General features: G+C 39.9%; 1 protein-coding gene across 1 annotated transcript; it reads right to left on the bottom strand.

Annotated features, from left to right (window-relative positions):
- Positions 1 to 11,446: 11,446 nt before the first annotated feature.
- Positions 11,447 to 16,795, bottom strand: LOC113178215 (uncharacterized). The gene is made up of 4 exons (XM_077792470.1): positions 16,697 to 16,795; positions 15,240 to 15,366; positions 11,754 to 12,829; positions 11,447 to 11,536 (listed from the first exon to the last, which is right to left on the bottom strand). Exons 1-4 carry the CDS (start codon positions 16,793 to 16,795, stop codon positions 11,447 to 11,449), a joined length of 1,392 nt encoding a protein of 463 aa, XP_077648596.1.
- Positions 16,796 to 18,556: the final 1,761 nt, after the last annotated feature.

The raw sequence follows: 18,556 nt of genomic DNA on the forward strand, positions 1-18,556 counted from the left end.
AGGTTACATGATCCAGCCTCTAAGTGGGGACTTTGATCATGGTCCATATGGGGGGTGGATCAATTTAGAAACTTCGGTGGGTCCTGCATTCAGACCAGTTATTCAGGTGAGGACATTCAGCTGGACCCATCTGGGTTTCTCACTTGAACCTGGTTTCCATTTCTACTCGCCAGGTGTACACCAGCACCCCAGCTGAGCCAAGGTGAAAGTGAAGAAGCTCCCAGGGTCAATGTTCAGCCTGAGGACGGAAGAACACCTGCCATTCTGGGGCTGAAAACCCATTGGCCACAGAACCCTCAGCTGGATGAACTGCACCTGCCTCAGTCGGCAGCTCTCAGCCTGGGGCCAGTAGTCCTGTCCATGGAGAGGCCTGGCAGGCAGGAGGGAGCCTGTCTCCCAGGACAGCAGGCTGCCTTGGGCTGCAGCACCATGTTACTGCCCAGCAACTCTGAGACGGGTCAGAACATCAGGAACTGAACCCACAGTCCACACTAGAGGTGGACTCCTTCCTGGAAGACCCCACGAGATTCCCGCAGGTCAGTGAATATTTACATACAGTAGTCCCTATGCAGCAGGGCACGAGAGTAAGGGAGGAAGTCTTCAGACATGACTTGAGTTGCTCTTCGTCACTAAGGTTGGTCAAATGCACACACACTACAGAGGGGTGCAGAGTTGAATGGCAGGTGCTCCTCACCTGAGCACTTCTTTTAGGTCATTGCTCTTCTTCACACACTCTGATGTCTTCTCTTCTGAGGGCAGGTACTGAGGTCTAGGGAGAGTAGTGAGGGCATGAGGGCTAAATAAAGGGAAATGGCAAGTCCCAACACCCAGGACTTCCGAAATCCTCCCCCCAGCCAGCAGGAGTACAAGGAGGCCATTCCCCTCTGCCCATCACACAGACAGACTCCACTCCAGGAAGGTCTCCCTATAGTTCCCCCTGGATGGGAGCATTAGATTCGCTGCTGCACCTGGACACAATGCTCCAGCACAGCTTGCCTCTCTGAGGTTCAGCACCTGGCCACAGGGACCTGTGTTCTCAGTACCTCTGGCTTCTAGACCCCAGTGCCTGTGCATGCAGAGCTCCACAGAAAGCTCCCCTCCTTTTACGGAAATTCTCCCTGACATTTTCCTTCTCATCCTTCCAGCACCTGCACCCTGCTTCCTTTCTTAATGTATTTCACTATCAATCACTCAAACCAAGGGACATGAGAATTAAATCCCACAATGCATTGGGGGTGCAAGCACAGGTGCCTGAGCACAAGGCATCCTGAGCCACATGTGAGAAAAGAGTGGAAATGCAGTAAAAGTCACTTTGGTAGGAGAGGCATATTGTTTTCCAAAGGCTGCCCTGCTCAGACATCTTTTTATATGACTGCATTTACTATTGCTCAGAATTACAGTGATCTTTCAGGGAGGAAATTGATACACTTCATTGATCCCAACCCTAGTTTAGATAAGAAAGGCCACTTTGCACGAAGGGTGTCACTGTGCTGTGCTGTCTCCCATAACAGGGATGTGCCTGCATCCCATGTTATAGGGCATAGTCTGTGAGGGGACTAACATCACCTTGGGCATTGACCTTACTAAAGATATAAGTGTTTACCTCTATCCAGATTTCAGAGTCACAAATTTCTAGAATTTAAGCCCTGCTTCTCAAAGTGAATTCCAGGTCATTGGGGGTATACGAAGCTGTCTTTAGATAAATAGTTCTCCTCCATGATTCTCCATAGAGATCACCTGCCTTTTTTTTTTTAAAGTCATTTTAAGAAGTATCATCACATCAAATACTCCCTGTGAATAAGGACAGCAGTGTTAGTGCTCTCAGAGAGGAGGGAAGAGGCATCTGCTTCATGTCCCTAGGAAGCCATAGAGACTTTCTTGATCCTAGTCAGACAGGTTTCCAAAGGGAGAGAATGGTGACTGTATGTCACTGACTTGTGGTCTTTTCCAGCCAACTCCAGTGATTCTCAAATTTTGCTCACACTTTGAATGGCTTAGACATTATTTTAAATTTCCAGTGTCCAGGCCTGAAACAGTAAAACAAACTTTTGTATGTCAGTTATTAGCATTTAATAGGTTTGTTGAGAGAGAATGGGAAAATACAGTGATAGAGGATTCAGCATACAGTATCAATCAACTTGATTGTTGTATTCACTATTTTAGGGCCACCCAGGTGTTCCCAGGGTGAGGCAAGTAGAGATTCTGTGTATAGCAAATAAACTTTGTGAAGAAAACCATTTTGAAAGAGATTTGCATAGCCAAGCAGTCAAAATATGGACACAGCATCCCACACTGGGGAGAATATTATTAACATTGAAATAAATGTTTAAGACTACTGAAGAATGACTTTAAATAGCCACAACATGCAAGGTCAAGATAAGCATTTCTCAATGTAGGTCCATAATCAGGCCCATCAACAGTTCCCCCCTCTATGTCTTAAACAACCTGAGTAGTAAGACAATTTTATGTTCAGCTGTATGCACACAGCTAATAAGGCATGTTATAATAAACAAGGCTAACGTGAGAAGAATACTGAGTATGCCATATATTAACAGATTGTAGGGATTAAATTATGAAATTAACTTTTACCATTGGTTAAGTAGGTGTTTAGCCCACCCTTGGATGAAGGTGGGAACTGTAGGTATCTTAATTTGAGTAGAATTCATTTTTATAATTTTAGTAGTCAAATTAAGGAGAGTTTGTTGAAATGATTGACCCAAGGTCCATGAATATGATTTGACTAATTAGTATAATTTTGTAAAGAATCACTCCAAAGAAATTGAGTCACACAAATGTCCGTAAAATGCATCTCACAAAACAGTCTTTGAGTTTGATGTAGAGCTTTTATTTGCTCTTCTTGAAGGTCATTTTGTTTGTTGTTGTTGGAGAACCAAGATGGCAGCATGTAATTGTTGACTGATTCATTTTTGATTCTCAAAAGTGGTGCTGATTTGTTGTGTTATGTTGTTTACAGTCTGGCAGTCTGTAAAGATTGGGTTAAGGATATTGCAGCAGAGGCACTAGAAGCTAGCATTGTAATAAGAGAAATGATTCCAGCCACGATGTGGCCAACAGTTTCTTCTGTTCCCTTTAGCCCTCGTTGTAACCAAAGTATATAACTTTCTTCCATAGACTGATTCAGTTGTCTGTCAGGTTTATAGGAAGCCAGATAAGAGGAAGCATGCAAACTAAATAAAGAAAAGTACTGAACTTATTGGCTGCAACACATGAAATTAAGCAGCAGGTATTGTTGCTAGAATATGGTATTCCTGTTGAGTTAAAGGAATCATTAGTGGCAAGTCAAAGGATAGAGAGGTGACACAAGCTTGAGAATATAATTTTATATCATCCTAAGAGTTGATTGAAACATTGGTTTGTTGATCCACCCAGTGTATAGTGACATTGATATCTCAAAGCAGAGCCCAGGACCATGCATCCAAGTTAACAGTGGAAGACCTGCGTGCATGACAAGGATTCCAAGGAAAAGTGGTGTTATCAAAAGCTTGTGCAGGGGTACACTGGAAACAAATAGGGACAAAATGCTGTTTACAGGTTCCATTAAACTTTGATCACGACATGAATGAAGGTCCAAATGGGTCATCAGAACACACTCATAGAAAAATTCTGCAGAAAATGTAGTACAAGGATGTGTGGAAATTCTTTCAGTGATGTTATTTAGTTTTAAAAACTAAATAAAAACAAAGAGGTTTGTCTGACAAGGCAATGGAGGAATCCCAGGATACTTTGGAGAAACCTATTGGAGAAGAAATATCTGTAAACAGGTGAGTTTTATTGCTGAATTGAGGAAAGGGCTTATCTCTTTTTACATCTGTTAAGGAAAGGAGGATGAGGGATGAAGGTCCACAAAGGAACAGCCTGTGGGGTCTCAATGTTGAAAGCAATTAAAGGGCAAATGAAGAGTATAGACAGCTGGGAGATATTTTGATGTGAGTTTCTCCCAATCTGTTCAGCCTGTATGACCAACCCTTTGATGTCACCTCAGGTGATTGGATGTTTTGTTTCCTTTGCCATTTGGTGATGCATTCTCTTTGAGGGTCAGTTGGTGCCTCAGGGAATCAGCTGTCCAGGGTTGCACAAGGCTTGCTGGGACCCAGATTGATTGGTATAGCGTTTTCTGGAAAGACACAAACAAAACTTTACCCTCAGGTTAATAAAGGGTCTGGTGGTTGCTATTGCTGTGTCTGAGGATGCTTCCAGACTCTTGTGATAACTGTGAGGGACCTATTAATGGCTCCCAATGTCTCTGTATTGGGGTATGGTTAGCATCATCATTTTTTAAAAAAATTAACCTGTTTAAGGTCATATTGGTTAAAATATGAGGATTTGCTTTAGTTAGCAAGGGATTCCCCCCTTTGAGTTTTGTGATTTGAGGCTTAATATTTTGGTTGGCTCTCTCAAGCATGGCTTCTCCCTGAGAGTTACAAGGAATCACAGTAGAATTTTGAATATTCCATTGTGCACAGAATTCAACAAACTTTGGAAGTATAACTAGACCACTGTCCATTTTTACATTAAGTGGAATGCCTGCTGCTATAATGCACTTGAGTATATGTTAAAGGACATAATTAGGTTTTTTTCTCCACCATAGGGGTAGCCATAAGTACCTGAGAAAAACTGTCAATAGTGACATGTACATATTTTCATTTACCAAAAAAGGGTATGTGTGTAACATCCATCCACCATAAAGATAATGCATTTAAACACTGTGGATTGACTCCTGGAGGCTGTAAGGGTCCCAAAGGCAGAAATGGAGCACAACTTTTACAAGTTCTATCTGTTTAGTTTGTTGGATAGTGAGTGTAGGAGACAACTGTTTGAGGGAGTGGACGGACTAATGGAAATGAGCGTGAGCTCTGGTGCTGACTCCCAATCAGTAATGTATACATTTCCTGTGGTTTGATCTGTTAAACTATTAAGCTTTGAGAGAGTTTCCAGTAACCAGTATGAGCTCTGATATGAATGGTAAACAGTGAATTAGTATATTTCTGGAGCACTCTTTGAAGATAATAAAGGAATATATCCAAAGCTGATTTTGTTTACCTTTAATAAAGGAATGAGGAATCTGGGTATAAGATGGGTACAATAAACACTATCAGTAAAGATATTTATAGCTTGTGAAGTTAGCTTTGATGGCCCATGAGATAACTCTAATAATTGAGGTGAGTTACTAGTTATTATATGGTGGCTCCTTATAAGTGCAAGTTTTGTATTCATCCCTGGTAAGATTATAAATGAGGATTACTAGGCCACCAGAAGAACTGGCATCAGTAAAGATGAGTTCAGCTCCAGGGATTGGTTCATCACAAATTGTTTTTGAAAAGTTAACTGTTTTAGCAATTAAAGCTTGGATAGATTTCCAAAGAGGTAAATGATCATCCAATTTTCCTGGAAAAGCCATAGTTGCACCCTGAAACAGGATATTATTTTTTAAAAGAAGGCTTATCTCCTGTTAATATCAAGGTAAGTTGATCAGGTACTAGCCAAAATAATTGAAAAGTCTTAGTGTGCAGATATGATGTCATCAGACAAAAAAAATCTAATTTTGTGGTAATTTTGGAAGAAACATTGGTAGAAAGAAGCACCCATTCTATAGGGTTACCTGTTTCCTGCAATAATGTCCTTGTCAGATTCCATCAACTAAGATGCAAGTTAGCAAGTTGATTATTAACCTTCTGCAAGGTTAATAATTTTAGGAGTTAATTTTAGGAGTTAACCTTGTTAAAGACAAAGGGGATATGTCACCCTCCAAACACTGGAACACAGGAGGTACAGCCTATGAAGAAACCTGGAGAAATGACTTAAGCCAATTTATGTCTCTTAAAACCTTTTGTAACTCATTCAAAGTAATGGGAGATATTATGTAAATGCTTGGAGCCTATATTGAGATGTCTTCAGGGGTTAATATGGTTCCCAGAAAGTGAAAAGGAACTAGTTTTTGTGCCTTTTCTGGAGCTGAATTTAAAACCAATTTCTTTAAGCACTAGTTGGACTCATTGGAAAATAGATTCTAGGTCTGGTGCAGAGCAATGGGCTTAAAGTCATCCATTCGATGAATAATCATGAGTTCCATACCTTTAAAAAAGGCTCCAAAGCCTCAAACATACAATACTGAGGAATGGTAGGCCTGGTTTTCATGCCTTGTGGTAAAACGTCCCATTGCCCTCCTTGACAAGGGACAGCTTGATCCAACATATGCAGGAGGAATTGAGTCCTCTAGATGGCGATGTTGCAACATTCCTGACAAAGCAGGCCGGAAAGGCCTGTAGCCAGAAGAGGATGCTCCTTGCTCTGAGTTTTTATGTTCTTGCTCCTGTTCTTTCTTCAGTCTCAACATTTGCATTAGATCCCTGTTTTCTTCTACATCTGTGTTATCCTCCTCTTGTTTACCACCCCCACCCCCATCCGAGCAATGCCCAGCACTTTCTTTCATTCTTCTTTGCTTTCTGGTTTCTTTTGATCTTCTCTCCTGGCAACTGCCTGTCCAAACAACAGTGAGTGGGGGCAGGGGAGTGCTAGGCATTGGGATTGGAATTTTCCTGGTCACTTGGGGTCACACTATTCTTCCAAGTCCACTTGTACCTTGAACATTAGAGAAGCTGGAGTACCCCCAAGCCTGGTCTCTGACTGGTCCCCTGGGGAGTTTAGAAGGAACTGCTCCTAGGGAGGCTTCCTTCAGGCATTCTGGCCAGTCTTTATGGGGTCCTGATGGTGAGTTTGGAGTTTGGGGCCTCTTTCTGTGCTGCAGGTTGCAGGCAGGGCTGTTTGGTCACATCAGGACACCTGGCCGGAGCCCGAGAGTTGCTCCTTTGGCCCATGCCTTGCCTTTTGGAGACTGCCTTGGCAACTTTAAAGGAGACACCCTCTGGCCTTTGGACTGCTGTCTTTACACATAGGAGAGGGTTCTGCCCAGAGTGACTTAAATTTGCCTGGCAGGTGCCAGTGCCAGTCACTCCCTTTACTTTTTTTGGCCCAGGAGGTGAGTAGAAAGCAATTTCAGGGTTTGGGTGGAAGATAGCAGGGCAGAGTGTTCTCATGTTGATGTTATTGACAGATGGCTGCCTTGAAAACACATGGTCCAGGACAGATGTCTTCCTGATTACTCAAAGGCACATTGCCCTGCTTAGGGCAGAGTCCAGCACAAAGTTCTCACTAATACTACATCAAGTACAAGTTAAAATTAGCCAATTAACTCATGGAGCAAATAAAAGAAGCATAAATATAAAACAAATACAATGAGTTTCAATATGAAGAAGTGTTCAACCTCGGTGGTGATTTGAAAAAAAAGACTTACAATAATGCAATACATGCCATATTAGCAAAAGCACTGTATATGCTGTCAATTAATTTGTATCGACTCTGTCCTATATTTTATGGAGTGTCTCTGGCTAATTCAATTCTGAGGGCACTCTTACTGTGGTTGTAACCTATGGAGGCCTCCTGTTGGCTTGTCTCTTCAGGTTTTCACATGCTCTATGTTGTTGGAGCACATAGTGCAATGGACTCTGTTGCTTCTGTTGTCTCAGGGTCCTCTAATATAAAGGGAATTTCAGAAATGGAAGCTCAATCTCCAGTCCCAATTAGAGAGGAGAATACTTGTCATTTAATAATCACCCATATAGTAACATATATTGAAAATTCACTATGGTTCTCTACATTCTCTATATCTCCTGGGAAAGGATGATCTGTCTCCAATACTGATTCCTTCTCAGTACCTAATTATCTTTCCAGCTCATGCTGAGAAATTGCTGAACACAGCCTGCTGCTTCTTCTCCTTCCACAAGGGGCCACCACAGATCTCCAGTGCAGCCAGAATCTATCCCTTCCATTAATTCTGTTTGTATTCTCAAAACTGACTTTTCTGCTGATCCTTGAAGATGCCCTCAAGGTCTTCCCCTGGTCTTCCTACCTCATCTCATCCCTGCAGAACTGGGCTTTCCATCTAGCCTTGGACAGTAGGGGCTGTGCACTGGGTACATCTAGTTGGCCACTTTCAGCACACCCTATCAATAAATTTTGATATTGTCTTGAAAATACAACTTAGCCCATGTCATACTATTGCCCTCTCCATCATAGTAATAATTTTTTTGTTACACCATTTTTGTTAAGGTCTGTAAACAAGTCAAAATAACACCTGGTATTTTGCCAGGGGAATGTTAGAGTTCATAAACAAGTCTGGATGGTGCCTGGCAAAATGCCAGAGGGAGTGGTTTGAGAAGTAACAAAAGCTAGCCATTAAGTGTGGAGATTCCTTATTGGTTGACTGATGTATCTAGTTTATGCTAATTAAGATAAGCTGTGCAAAATGTATAAATACCTCTGTTGTCCTACAATAAACGGCTTCCACTCCTGCTGTATCAACGTACACAAGTTATTCGTCACCCCCCCAGTTATTTTGCTGCAGCCGGCCCATGGCAGATGGTGGCCCATTACGGGGAGCCCCGGGACACTCGGGGGTAAGTGACGAAAAAAAACTGCCTGTCCATAGATAGGACGGGAGCAATCTGCTCGTCCCTAGGCAGATAGGGCAAGAGGAAAAATGGCCATTTCGAGAAAATGGAGAGGATTGATACAGTATGTTTGTGTCTTGTTTTGTCTCAGTGTATTGTATTGTCTTTATGATGAAAATATGGAAGGGGTGAGAAGTAAATTATTAAGGGAAGAAGGCACCCCAGTGGAACCAAGAATAGTTAGGGCATGTGTTGATAAAAGCCCAGGAACTCTAGTCAGAAAGAAAAAGAAAAAGAAAGTTCAGAAAAAAAAGGATTATCAAAAAAAAAAGTTGCAGCAAAAGGCTATTACTGAATACTTTTCGTTACCGGAGGGTGCGTGAATCTGTGCAGCGGCTGCCATGTGCGAAAGCAGGTCATGGTGCAGCAAGTACTTTCCAAGCAGCGGTGGCAGCTGGCTCTTCCACTGCCAGGAGCCCGAATCAAGACCTGACCTGGAGGCACAGGCTCCCAGGCTCTTGCTCCCTGTGCCCAGTAGCAGTTTGAGTCCGGACACTCCCCGGACTCTCCCCGGGGCCATCTGGGGCTGCCCAGGATGCTACAGCTGGCAGAAGACGCTACCAGCGTCCCTGATGTTTGATCATTTTCAATGCCAATAACTAAACTACAATGGTTCTCCCACACCTGGAAGCTAATGAGTAATGAGCACTATTTAGGCTTATTTCAAATGTAAAAAACCTTGAGATAATGTACTAAATTGTTCAGAAGGTTGTTTTCTTAGGGGAATGCTGCAGGATTTTCTTTATCCAGCGTTGCAGAGTTCCTGCCTTCCTCCCAGTGCAGGCGAGGACGAGGATGGAAGAATTTCCAGTGTTGCTGAAAACCGGAGGGGACTTCGGCTGAGAACCGGAGGAGACTTCGGATCAAGCTTGCTGCCTGCAGAACTTACCTGGACTGTGAATTATTCTATTAAGACACTGCTTTACCTGGACTGAGACAACAAACTGTAATGTACAACAAATTGTAACTCGGTATTTTTGCTAACGATGTCATTGCTGGTATAATTTTTCCAAGGGCTTCTTGCATGGAGCCATAAGTTGGCTTGGTATTGTAGCATTTTGTATCCTCCCTTTCTGTTTGTAGCAGGTTATTTATGGTGTTTCTGTAAAAACCACTATGGTTGTTATTTAAATTAAACAAAAGGGGGAAATGTTAAGGTCTGTAAACAAGTCAAAATAACACCTGGTATTTTGCCAGGGGAATGTTAGAGTTCGTAAACATGTCTGGATGGTGCCTGGCAAAATGCCAGAGGGAGTGGTTTGAGAAGTAACAAAAGCGAGCCATTAAGTGTGGAGATTCCTTATTGGTTGACTGATGTATCTAGTTTATGCTAATTAAGATAAGCTGTGCAAAATGTATAAATACCTCTGTTGTCCTACAATAAACGGCTTCCACTCCTGCTGTATCAAAGTACACAAGTTATTCGTCACCCCCCGGTTATTTTGCTGCAGCCAGCCCATGGCAATTTTCTTCTTGAAAACTTTCCTGTATATTCATTTTTCATTGCATTTTCAAGTCTACTATTCTGCCAGGCAGTTGTGCCTTTTGCCCATGGGACCTCTGTCTGCCAAATTCCTGGCCAAATTCCTATCATTAGAATGCCTCCCATCCACAGGATGCACACAGGACTATTTATAAGTGAATGCCTCTCATTTTGAGAGTAGCCATCCCTTATTAATCTCCAACTGTGTGTGGAAAACCACTTTAGAGTAGTCTGGAAAATACAATCAACCTGAGAGGGTGTATTCCAAGTTGAAGCCGTGGTTAGGGTCAGTGTCTGTGAAGTCAGATTGTGTCCCTAGAATGTGGTCCTGATGAGATTTTCAAACTGATTGACCCTAAATAAAAGGAAGTTAAGCAGAGGTCCCATGTTCCCAGAGAAGGGGCACTGAAGAGTCCAGAGCCTGGGAGAAGAGCAAGTCCTTGCTCACCCGAGGAACCCTGCTGGCTGTCTTCTCCACCTCCTCCAACTCTTCTTTCCTGGAGAGTTCTCCAGGAAATGGGATGGGAGGCTCATTGCTTCACAGTGAGAGAAACCCTCTCTGGGCATTTGGGCCATCAGAGAAGCATTTTATGATCTCTAAATTTATTGTTTCTGCAGGGACTTCTTTACTCTTTCTGACTTGACTCTTATTGAACCATTTTCTTTTTTTCTTGAATCTATTTTGTGACTTTAGTTTCTTCTTTCATGATTTTACATCTGATACTACCAACAGCCAGTAACCAGTGGTATAAATCTAAATGATTCATAATTGAAATGGAAATAAATATGGACTATGAAATATGAGTGGGAAGCTGCAATGTATCTGGAAATTAATGAGTTGATCAAACTATGGAATAACACCCACACTTGTGTCAAAGGGAATTGAATTTATAAAATCAACTTAAGTGTGTAATAAAGTAAATTGAAAATAAATAAAGAGAAGGGAACTTGCATACCACCTCTATCTTTGTTTCTTTTACCTATTGATTGACAGAATAATCGTGCCTATCTGCAGAGTACCAACTGATATTTACACACCTCTATTCACTGAGTGAATCTGCTTCCTCAGTGATACCATGTAATTGTGTGAGAACATCCAAAGACCCTATTCTACCTATTTTGAAATGTACAAATCCTTACTGGTATAGACATGTGGATGGAACCAGAGGACATCTGTTTAGGTGAAATAATATGTGCAAAAATGCCAAAAAACTCTGTTGTATTAAAGCAAAGACTCAGCCCTCTAGCAGGTAGTAGAAAAAATATGAGTAGGAGCAAAAGTATGTGAATTATAGAGAAAAAATTTTAGTTATTATATCTTGTAATACCAGGTTATAATATATGCTACAAGAATTCAACTTTGTCTCCATCATAGGTTCCTACATGCAGAACACTGGCTAGACATCTCAAAGAGCTGACATTCCCACAGTTGATTTCATGTGCATTTCTCATGCAGTCTAAGGCAATAAGATTGACTGAAGCCTTTCCCACATAGATGCAACTCATGAGGTTTCTCTTCATTTAGCTGGCTCATGTTTTCTAAGGTTAGAGTCTTAAAGAGAAGCCTTTCCACACAAACTACATTCCAATGGGCCACACTCCAAGGTGAGTCTATGTTCCATTTTTCCAAACACAAACACACCCAAATCTGCAAACTCCTACAGAATATAAAGAGACATAAGACAGGATGATGGGTGATGGCCAAGGAGTATGCTACACAGGTGGCATTCATGTTATTTTGCTCCAGTGTGTGTTCTCTCATGAACTCTGAGGCCAGATGATCGACTGAAGGCTTTCCCACACACAGGGCATTTGTACGGTTTCTCTCCAGTATGTGTTTTCTCATGGTGTCTCAGGCCAGAGCATGTATTGAAAGCTTTTCCACATAGGTGACATTTGTATTGTTTGTCTCCAATATGTGTTTTCTCATGGTGTCTAAGGCCAGATGATAGACTGAAGGCTTTCCCACATACATGGCATTCATATGGTTTCTCACCAGTGTGGATTCTCTGATGTGGTTTAAGGTAACACGATTGACTGAAGGATTTCCCACACAGGTGGCATTGATAGGGTTTCTCTCCAGTGTGTGTCCTCTGATGAAGTTTAAGGTAGCACGTTTGACCAAAGGATTTCTCACATAATTGACATTGATATGGTTTCTCTCCAGTGTGGATTCTTTCATGTATTTTAAGGTGGCATGATTGGCCAAAGGATTTCCCACAAAATTGGCATTGATATGGTTTCTCTCCAGTGTGGATCCTTGCATGTATTCTAAGGTAGCATGATTGCCCAAAGGCTTTCCCACACAGTTGACATTGGTATGGTTTCTCTCCTGTGTGGATTATCTGATGACGGGTAACGTGAACTGATTTGCTGAAAGCTTTCCCACACACATGGCATTTGTATGGTTTCTCTCCTTTGTGAATTTTCTCATGCATTTGAAGGCTGTATAATTTACAAAAGGCTTTCTCACACCAGTGGCATCTGTATGGTTTCTCTCCAGTATGGACTTTCTCATGCATTTTAAGGTTGTAAGAATTCCTAAAGCCTTTCCCACACACATGGCATTTATTTTGTTTCTCACCCATTTGGGTTCTCTCATGTTGTCTAAGCTCAGAGCTGTAACTGAAGACTTTCTCAGAAAAATCACATTCATGCTTCTTTTCCCCTCTTCTAGTTTCATTGAGTCTGCTTAGATCAGAAGATTGATTAAAGGATTTGCTGCATAGACGACGTTCATATTGTATCTCTGCAGGATCATTCTGGTTGCATTTTCTAGGTAGTAAACAATTCCTATGTCCTTTCAAACATTCTTGCCCTTCACATGAGACACAATCATTTTTCTTGTTTTCACCAAGATGCACATTATCAGCAAGAGATTGTCCACAGTGTTTGTTCTCCCAGTGGTTCCTTGCTGGGCGTGTAAACCAAGATCGAATACATGCAGGGCTGTGACATAGATCTTCCTCCAAGACTTTCCATTCCAAGGAATTCTCTTTAACATGAGATTTCTGCTTCATAAAGAAGATGAATATTTCTTAATGATATCTCCATATAAATTTACAAATTAATTTTTCTACATAAGAATTTCATGAATATGTAAATCTTTTTACTTTTAATTCCATGTACATTGTAAATAATTCACAGGTGAGCCAAGTATTTTCCATTTGCTAGTATTTAATTTAAAGGGGCTCAGATTAACTTTATGGTCTTCAATATTTCAAAGAATAGCTACATGAGAAATTCTTGTGTATTTGGAGTCTTTTTAATTTCTCCCAGAATGCAAGTTATACAGATGTTTTGACACAGAAATTTTGTATTTTCAACATAATCACAGCCATGAAATTGTACTCAGTTACTAATTTATTCCACAGACAGATCTTTAACTTACATAATCAGTGTTCCCATCTTTGAAACTTACCATTGACATGTTGATAGGTGTGTCCTTTCTTTTCAAAACTTCTCTGCATATCATTTCATGTTTTGGATGTGCACTTTCCATTCCTAGAAGAGTTTGAAATACAAATTGTTAGTATGAAATTCAGACAGACAAAGTTAAAAGTCAACAATTTCACGAGAATGTCCTTTTCATCATTGACACTTTCATGGAGGTTATGGCTTAAATCAAGAAAAATTATATTATTGCAGTAAATTCACTTGCAGGTTAGCATGAGAAAGAAAGAAGAAGCAGAGCAAGCAAAGCAGCAGCAGAAAAAAAGTTCTTTATTGTATACAAGCAATCTTTTTATAGTATTGTGAACAAAGAAGGCAGCCTTCCAACAGCAATAAATCAGGTCTTTCAGCTTATTAAACATAGAATTCAGAAGTTGTGCTTTATAATCAGAAGTGACCCGCTTCTCATGGCTAATCTACTCTCGGCCTGGAGCATGCCGAGCTCTGCTCTTGTTAAGAGCAGATAATAAAATTGTTCTCAGCGCCCTCCTAGCCCACTTGGCAGAACATCCCGTTTGCAGGCAAGTCCTCCCAAGGACAGCAGACACCTCGTTTTCAAGCATGTCTGCTGTTACCTTATCTAAAAATTGAAAGAGCCTCTAGTTTGCAAGTAGGCCCTCCCAAGGACATCAGACACCTCATTTTCAAGCATGTCCGCTGTTACCTATCTATACCTTGACAGAATATCCCGTTTGCAGGCAGACTCCATCAAGAACAGTAAGAGTAATGCAGTCACATCTGATTCTCTACATTATATATCTTGGAAAAATAGAACACTGGTATATAAAAGATTTCAAGATAGAATTGTTTTTAAAAATATATTTTAAAGGAGAAAATCTGGAAAAGACACATAGAAATTGACCTAAAAAATACACTAACAGGTTTTTCCCCTCAATGAAAATATAAATAAAGAGGAAACATTTTGAGTGTAAAATAAAATGAGCTATCTCAATACATGAGAAATTTTGTTCCATGATCCCCTACTATATTTTAGACAACCACATTCATTTCACAGCTATGTCAGTTAATATTTCCAAGCTCAATAACTGTGCAACCATCTCTGTAGAATCACAAAAGTCTCTGTTTCTTAAGCACTGTGGCTTGGGAACAACCCTGTCCCTTCTCCCATCCACAGATTTTTCCTTCCTCCAGATACAAAGTCCAATCTGATTTGCAGAACAGATACTCTATGCATGGTGAAAGAAAGCCATTGGATTTTAGGGTTTCTGTTAAGAAATGTGCATTAGTTTCAAGGCCATGAAGATGACTTAACAATAATAAAGAGAACCAAAGAACTGGGAGAATCTATTTAGTAGAGAAAAGATAGAAAGCTCCCATACTATGGAGGATTGAAGGACACCCATGCTCACGATGACATTCAAAGAATGCTGAACCAGGTACTTCACCTCTCCACTAGATATTACTTTCAAATGGAATCCAAATAATCACAAAAAATGTGCAGAATTCTCTTGTTTTGGTATTCAATCCTCCAGCACACTGACCATATAAGGATAATTATTTATAAATATTAGGTCTATGTATAATTTAATTTTAGTGAATACATAACATTATGGTGTGGACCATATTGTAGTGTGGTGTAAAATAAGTTGTAATTAAAGTAAAAAATAATAGCAGCTTTCTTACATGTAATTATAAGTTCTATGAGAAAATCAGGATAGAGATTGGAATTGAATAGAGAGAGGCTATTCCAGATACTGTTATTGAAGAAATATGTATACCCTCACATCTTTCATATATATCATTGATGGACTCACCAACTGATACCAGATGATTAATGATTTCCAGCATCACTGATCGGTGTAGCATTTTCTGAGATGGGTCCAGCATGGCCCACTCTTCTTGGGTGAAACTTATGCTTACATCTTCAATGGTCATCAATTCCTAGAACAGTATTGACAAGCTAGATTAGAAAGAGCAATGAGATCAATTTCACAAAAGAAGGATTGAGAGGACAGCATGAAGCAGAGGGGAAACTAGGTGTGCAGGGAGATCAAACTGTTAAAGCACCAGCCTATTCATTTTCAGATTCCAACATTCTTACTTTCAGAAACCCAGAATGTACATACATTGAATTCATAGAATTTATAGTAAAGGAATATGGAATGATAGAGAGTCATGCAACATGAAAAACATTTTAGGGCTGGTAAGAATAACTTTCAATCAGGCTATTATAAAATTTTCACTTGAACCTTTTTAACTAAAATATAATCCCCATTTATTTAAATAACTTTCCAGAATTATCACCAGGCCAACCTTAACATTAATTTGTCATCTTGGAAATTGATTATGTATAAAATAGTCATTTTCACAAAGAGGTATCTTAGAACCCTCATCAGTAAAATATTTAGTAATGTGTTTAAAAGGCCAATGAATTTCTTTATATCTTCAAAACATGTTTAAACTATAACCAGAACAATGCAGACATTCTTGAACCAATCTCCAGAATTTTTGAGAACTGAACAAACTGCATGTAACTTGCTGTCAGTAGGAAGAGTCACTCTTCTCACAATGTGACCAAGGAGGTAAGAATAAGGTTAAGGACAGACATTTGAGCAGCACAAGGCACAGTCTGTGAGACTTATACTCTGAGGCAGAGTCCCAGCAACCATCCCTTACTACAACTCTCATCCTCAATTCTCTCTTGAGCTCCAAAGACTACTTTTCAATCTCTCTGATATCTTGATCTCATTTCTCTGTTTCTTTATTGTTTTTATATATCCAGTTCTTCAAAAAATTTGCTACATCTACTTTGATTTACTAGTATATTTTAATGATAAACATCAATTAAGTTAATATAATTTGGTGTAAACAACTTCCAGTACAAAATATGAAGGAATATTTTATTAATAAGTTATAACAACATTAGGAATAAAAATGATCATGATTAATTTAGGTTTTGGGGGGGGGATTATCAACAGTTAAAATTTATTCCATAAAACTCTAAGTTTAAAATTGCAAAAAAATATTTCTCATGCCTTCTCTAGCCTAGGTTGTTTATTTTTTCTCAGTATGACTTCAATGACTATGGTACTGGGTCAACAGAATACACGTGCTAGAATATCTGCCTCCATGTTGGGCTGTGAGGTTCTACTCCTTACTCATTTCCCTGACCTGAATTCACTACAATCCAAACATCATTGCAATAAGTAGCATCATTAATCAGCAATTATTTCAAATGGAGTCATAGGCAAAATGTGAGATTCAATATGACCCATTCCTTCTGGAAGTACACAGCCAGGAATGGTACCATGGTATAGTGGTGTTCTAACAGGAAGGACATCAGCTGCCTGCTGATGAGTTCCTGACCCATGATGAGAGCTGCAGAGTTGTGGGGTACAGGTGTAACTCCTGCTTGCACTGAAGACTTAGCATCTCTGTCAATAGGGGGAAAATTTTAGTAGAAAAGCCATTCACTGCTCACCCACCGATGGATTCTTAGCCATGGTTTTGCTTTCTGAAATCTTCCTCTTCATTCACACACAGTCCAAACAGTTTTCAGAAAATACTGTGGATGAAGAAGAAAAAGCATGATATTCAGCACATTTAGAAGACATCCTGACTCCTCTCTTATGAAATCCTAGACATTCTTTTGTCTAAAATGTAGTGCTAACCCTGGGAAAATTCAGATTGCCCAAGAGTTATAGGTGCAGTACTCTGTTCATATTCCAAGATCAAAATTCAAAAGAATGGGAACATGATTGCTAACAAAAATGAAGGAATTAAACCTCCATACATGCATTTACATATATATGGAATGCCTTGATTTTCACACGTGAATTGCCCGGTAAATGGTCCAGAATTTTAAAATGCTCTTAGATTTTGAAGAAGCATCACTTTTTTAACCAACATGCAGACTTTGGTTTCCACTTCTAGGGAAACCTTGTGGAATTTCTCAGATTTCACTGATTTTGCTCTATTTGTTAGCAGTGGTTCTCTAAGTTAAATTGTGTCCCCTTGGAGTCTCACTCCCTGCCAACCCTCCCTCACCCATGAGGTAGATCTATTCTTCCTGGATTTAGGAGCAATCAAGTCAGGATCTCTATTATGAAAGCATGAATCAACTCAAGTTGCTTTCCATTTTGAGGAATCAATGGCACCATCCTGCCAATCCAGCCCTTATAGTTCCATTTATCCAAATCAGCTTAAGTACTGGGTCCTAGTGGGAGTGTCAGGGCTGGTCACATTAATTTATATTAAGGATGTTCAGAAATGATGCTCATAGATGATGACTGGGATCAGGATGAAATCTATTTGGTTAGTCTGGTCATTTGCTAATGTGCTGGTTGAAACCTTTGAAATCCTATTCAATATCCATCCATCATCAGCTATGATATTTCTGTTTTAATTATAGATCCATATATATGAGAGAGATATTTATAAATTGTAGTGTATCCATCAACATATTACACATTTTGTGGAGGAATTATGATTTTTATTAGTAAGATTAAAATTCACTCACATTATTGTGCCTCCACTGAAAAAAGAGAAAAATCCACGTGCAGTGATGCATCAACATATCCTAAATTTTGTGGAGGAATTACAATTTTTATTATGAAGACTAAAATTCACGCATGTTATTGTGCCTCCACTGAAAAAAGAGAAAAATCCAGGTGCAGCAATGCACACCTGAAAGACCAGCCACCAGGAGGCTCAGGCAGGAAGACCAAAGTTCAATGCCATCCTCAGAAACATCCAGGCTCTAAACTACTAAGTGAGATTCTGTCTCAAAATACAAAAAAAAAAAAAAAAAAAAAAAAAACACAAAATAGGCTGGGGATGGGGATGGGACTCAGGGGTTAAGCAACCCTGTGCTCAATCCCTGCTCTCAAACATAAAAAATAAAAATAAAAAAGTGCTGGGAATGTAGCTCCGTGGCATGATTTCCCTGTGTTCAATCCCAATCAAAAACAAAGAAACAAAACAAAGAAACACAAAACAAAAAAAGCACCAATAATTTACTAAATGTGATTACAAATTTTCAAATATTGTGTTCTTATCATAACCCTGCTGAGGGCAATTCATAAATTAAAAAATGACCTAAACAAAGATTCACATGGTCTTCATTAGATGA

The sequence above is a fragment of the Urocitellus parryii genome, chromosome 14 (assembly GCF_045843805.1).
Source record: "Urocitellus parryii isolate mUroPar1 chromosome 14, mUroPar1.hap1, whole genome shotgun sequence".
NCBI classification, from domain to species: Eukaryota; Metazoa; Chordata; class Mammalia; order Rodentia; family Sciuridae; genus Urocitellus; species Urocitellus parryii.

Excerpts from the sequence above, each read along its gene's own strand:
- LOC113178215 (XM_077792470.1), bottom strand. The coding sequence starts at position 16,795 with ATGGGTCAGGAACTCATCAGCAGGCAGCTGATGTCCTTCCTGTTAGAA. Across the intron at positions 12,830-15,239 it reads TAATCATCTGGTATCAGTTG|GGCAAGAATGTTTGAAAGGA; the intron begins GTGAGTCCATCA and ends TCTCATGTGAAG. Across the intron at positions 11,537-11,753 it reads ATGAGAGAACACACACTGGA|CTAAATGAAGAGAAACCTCA; the intron begins GCAAAATAACAT and ends AACATGAGCCAG.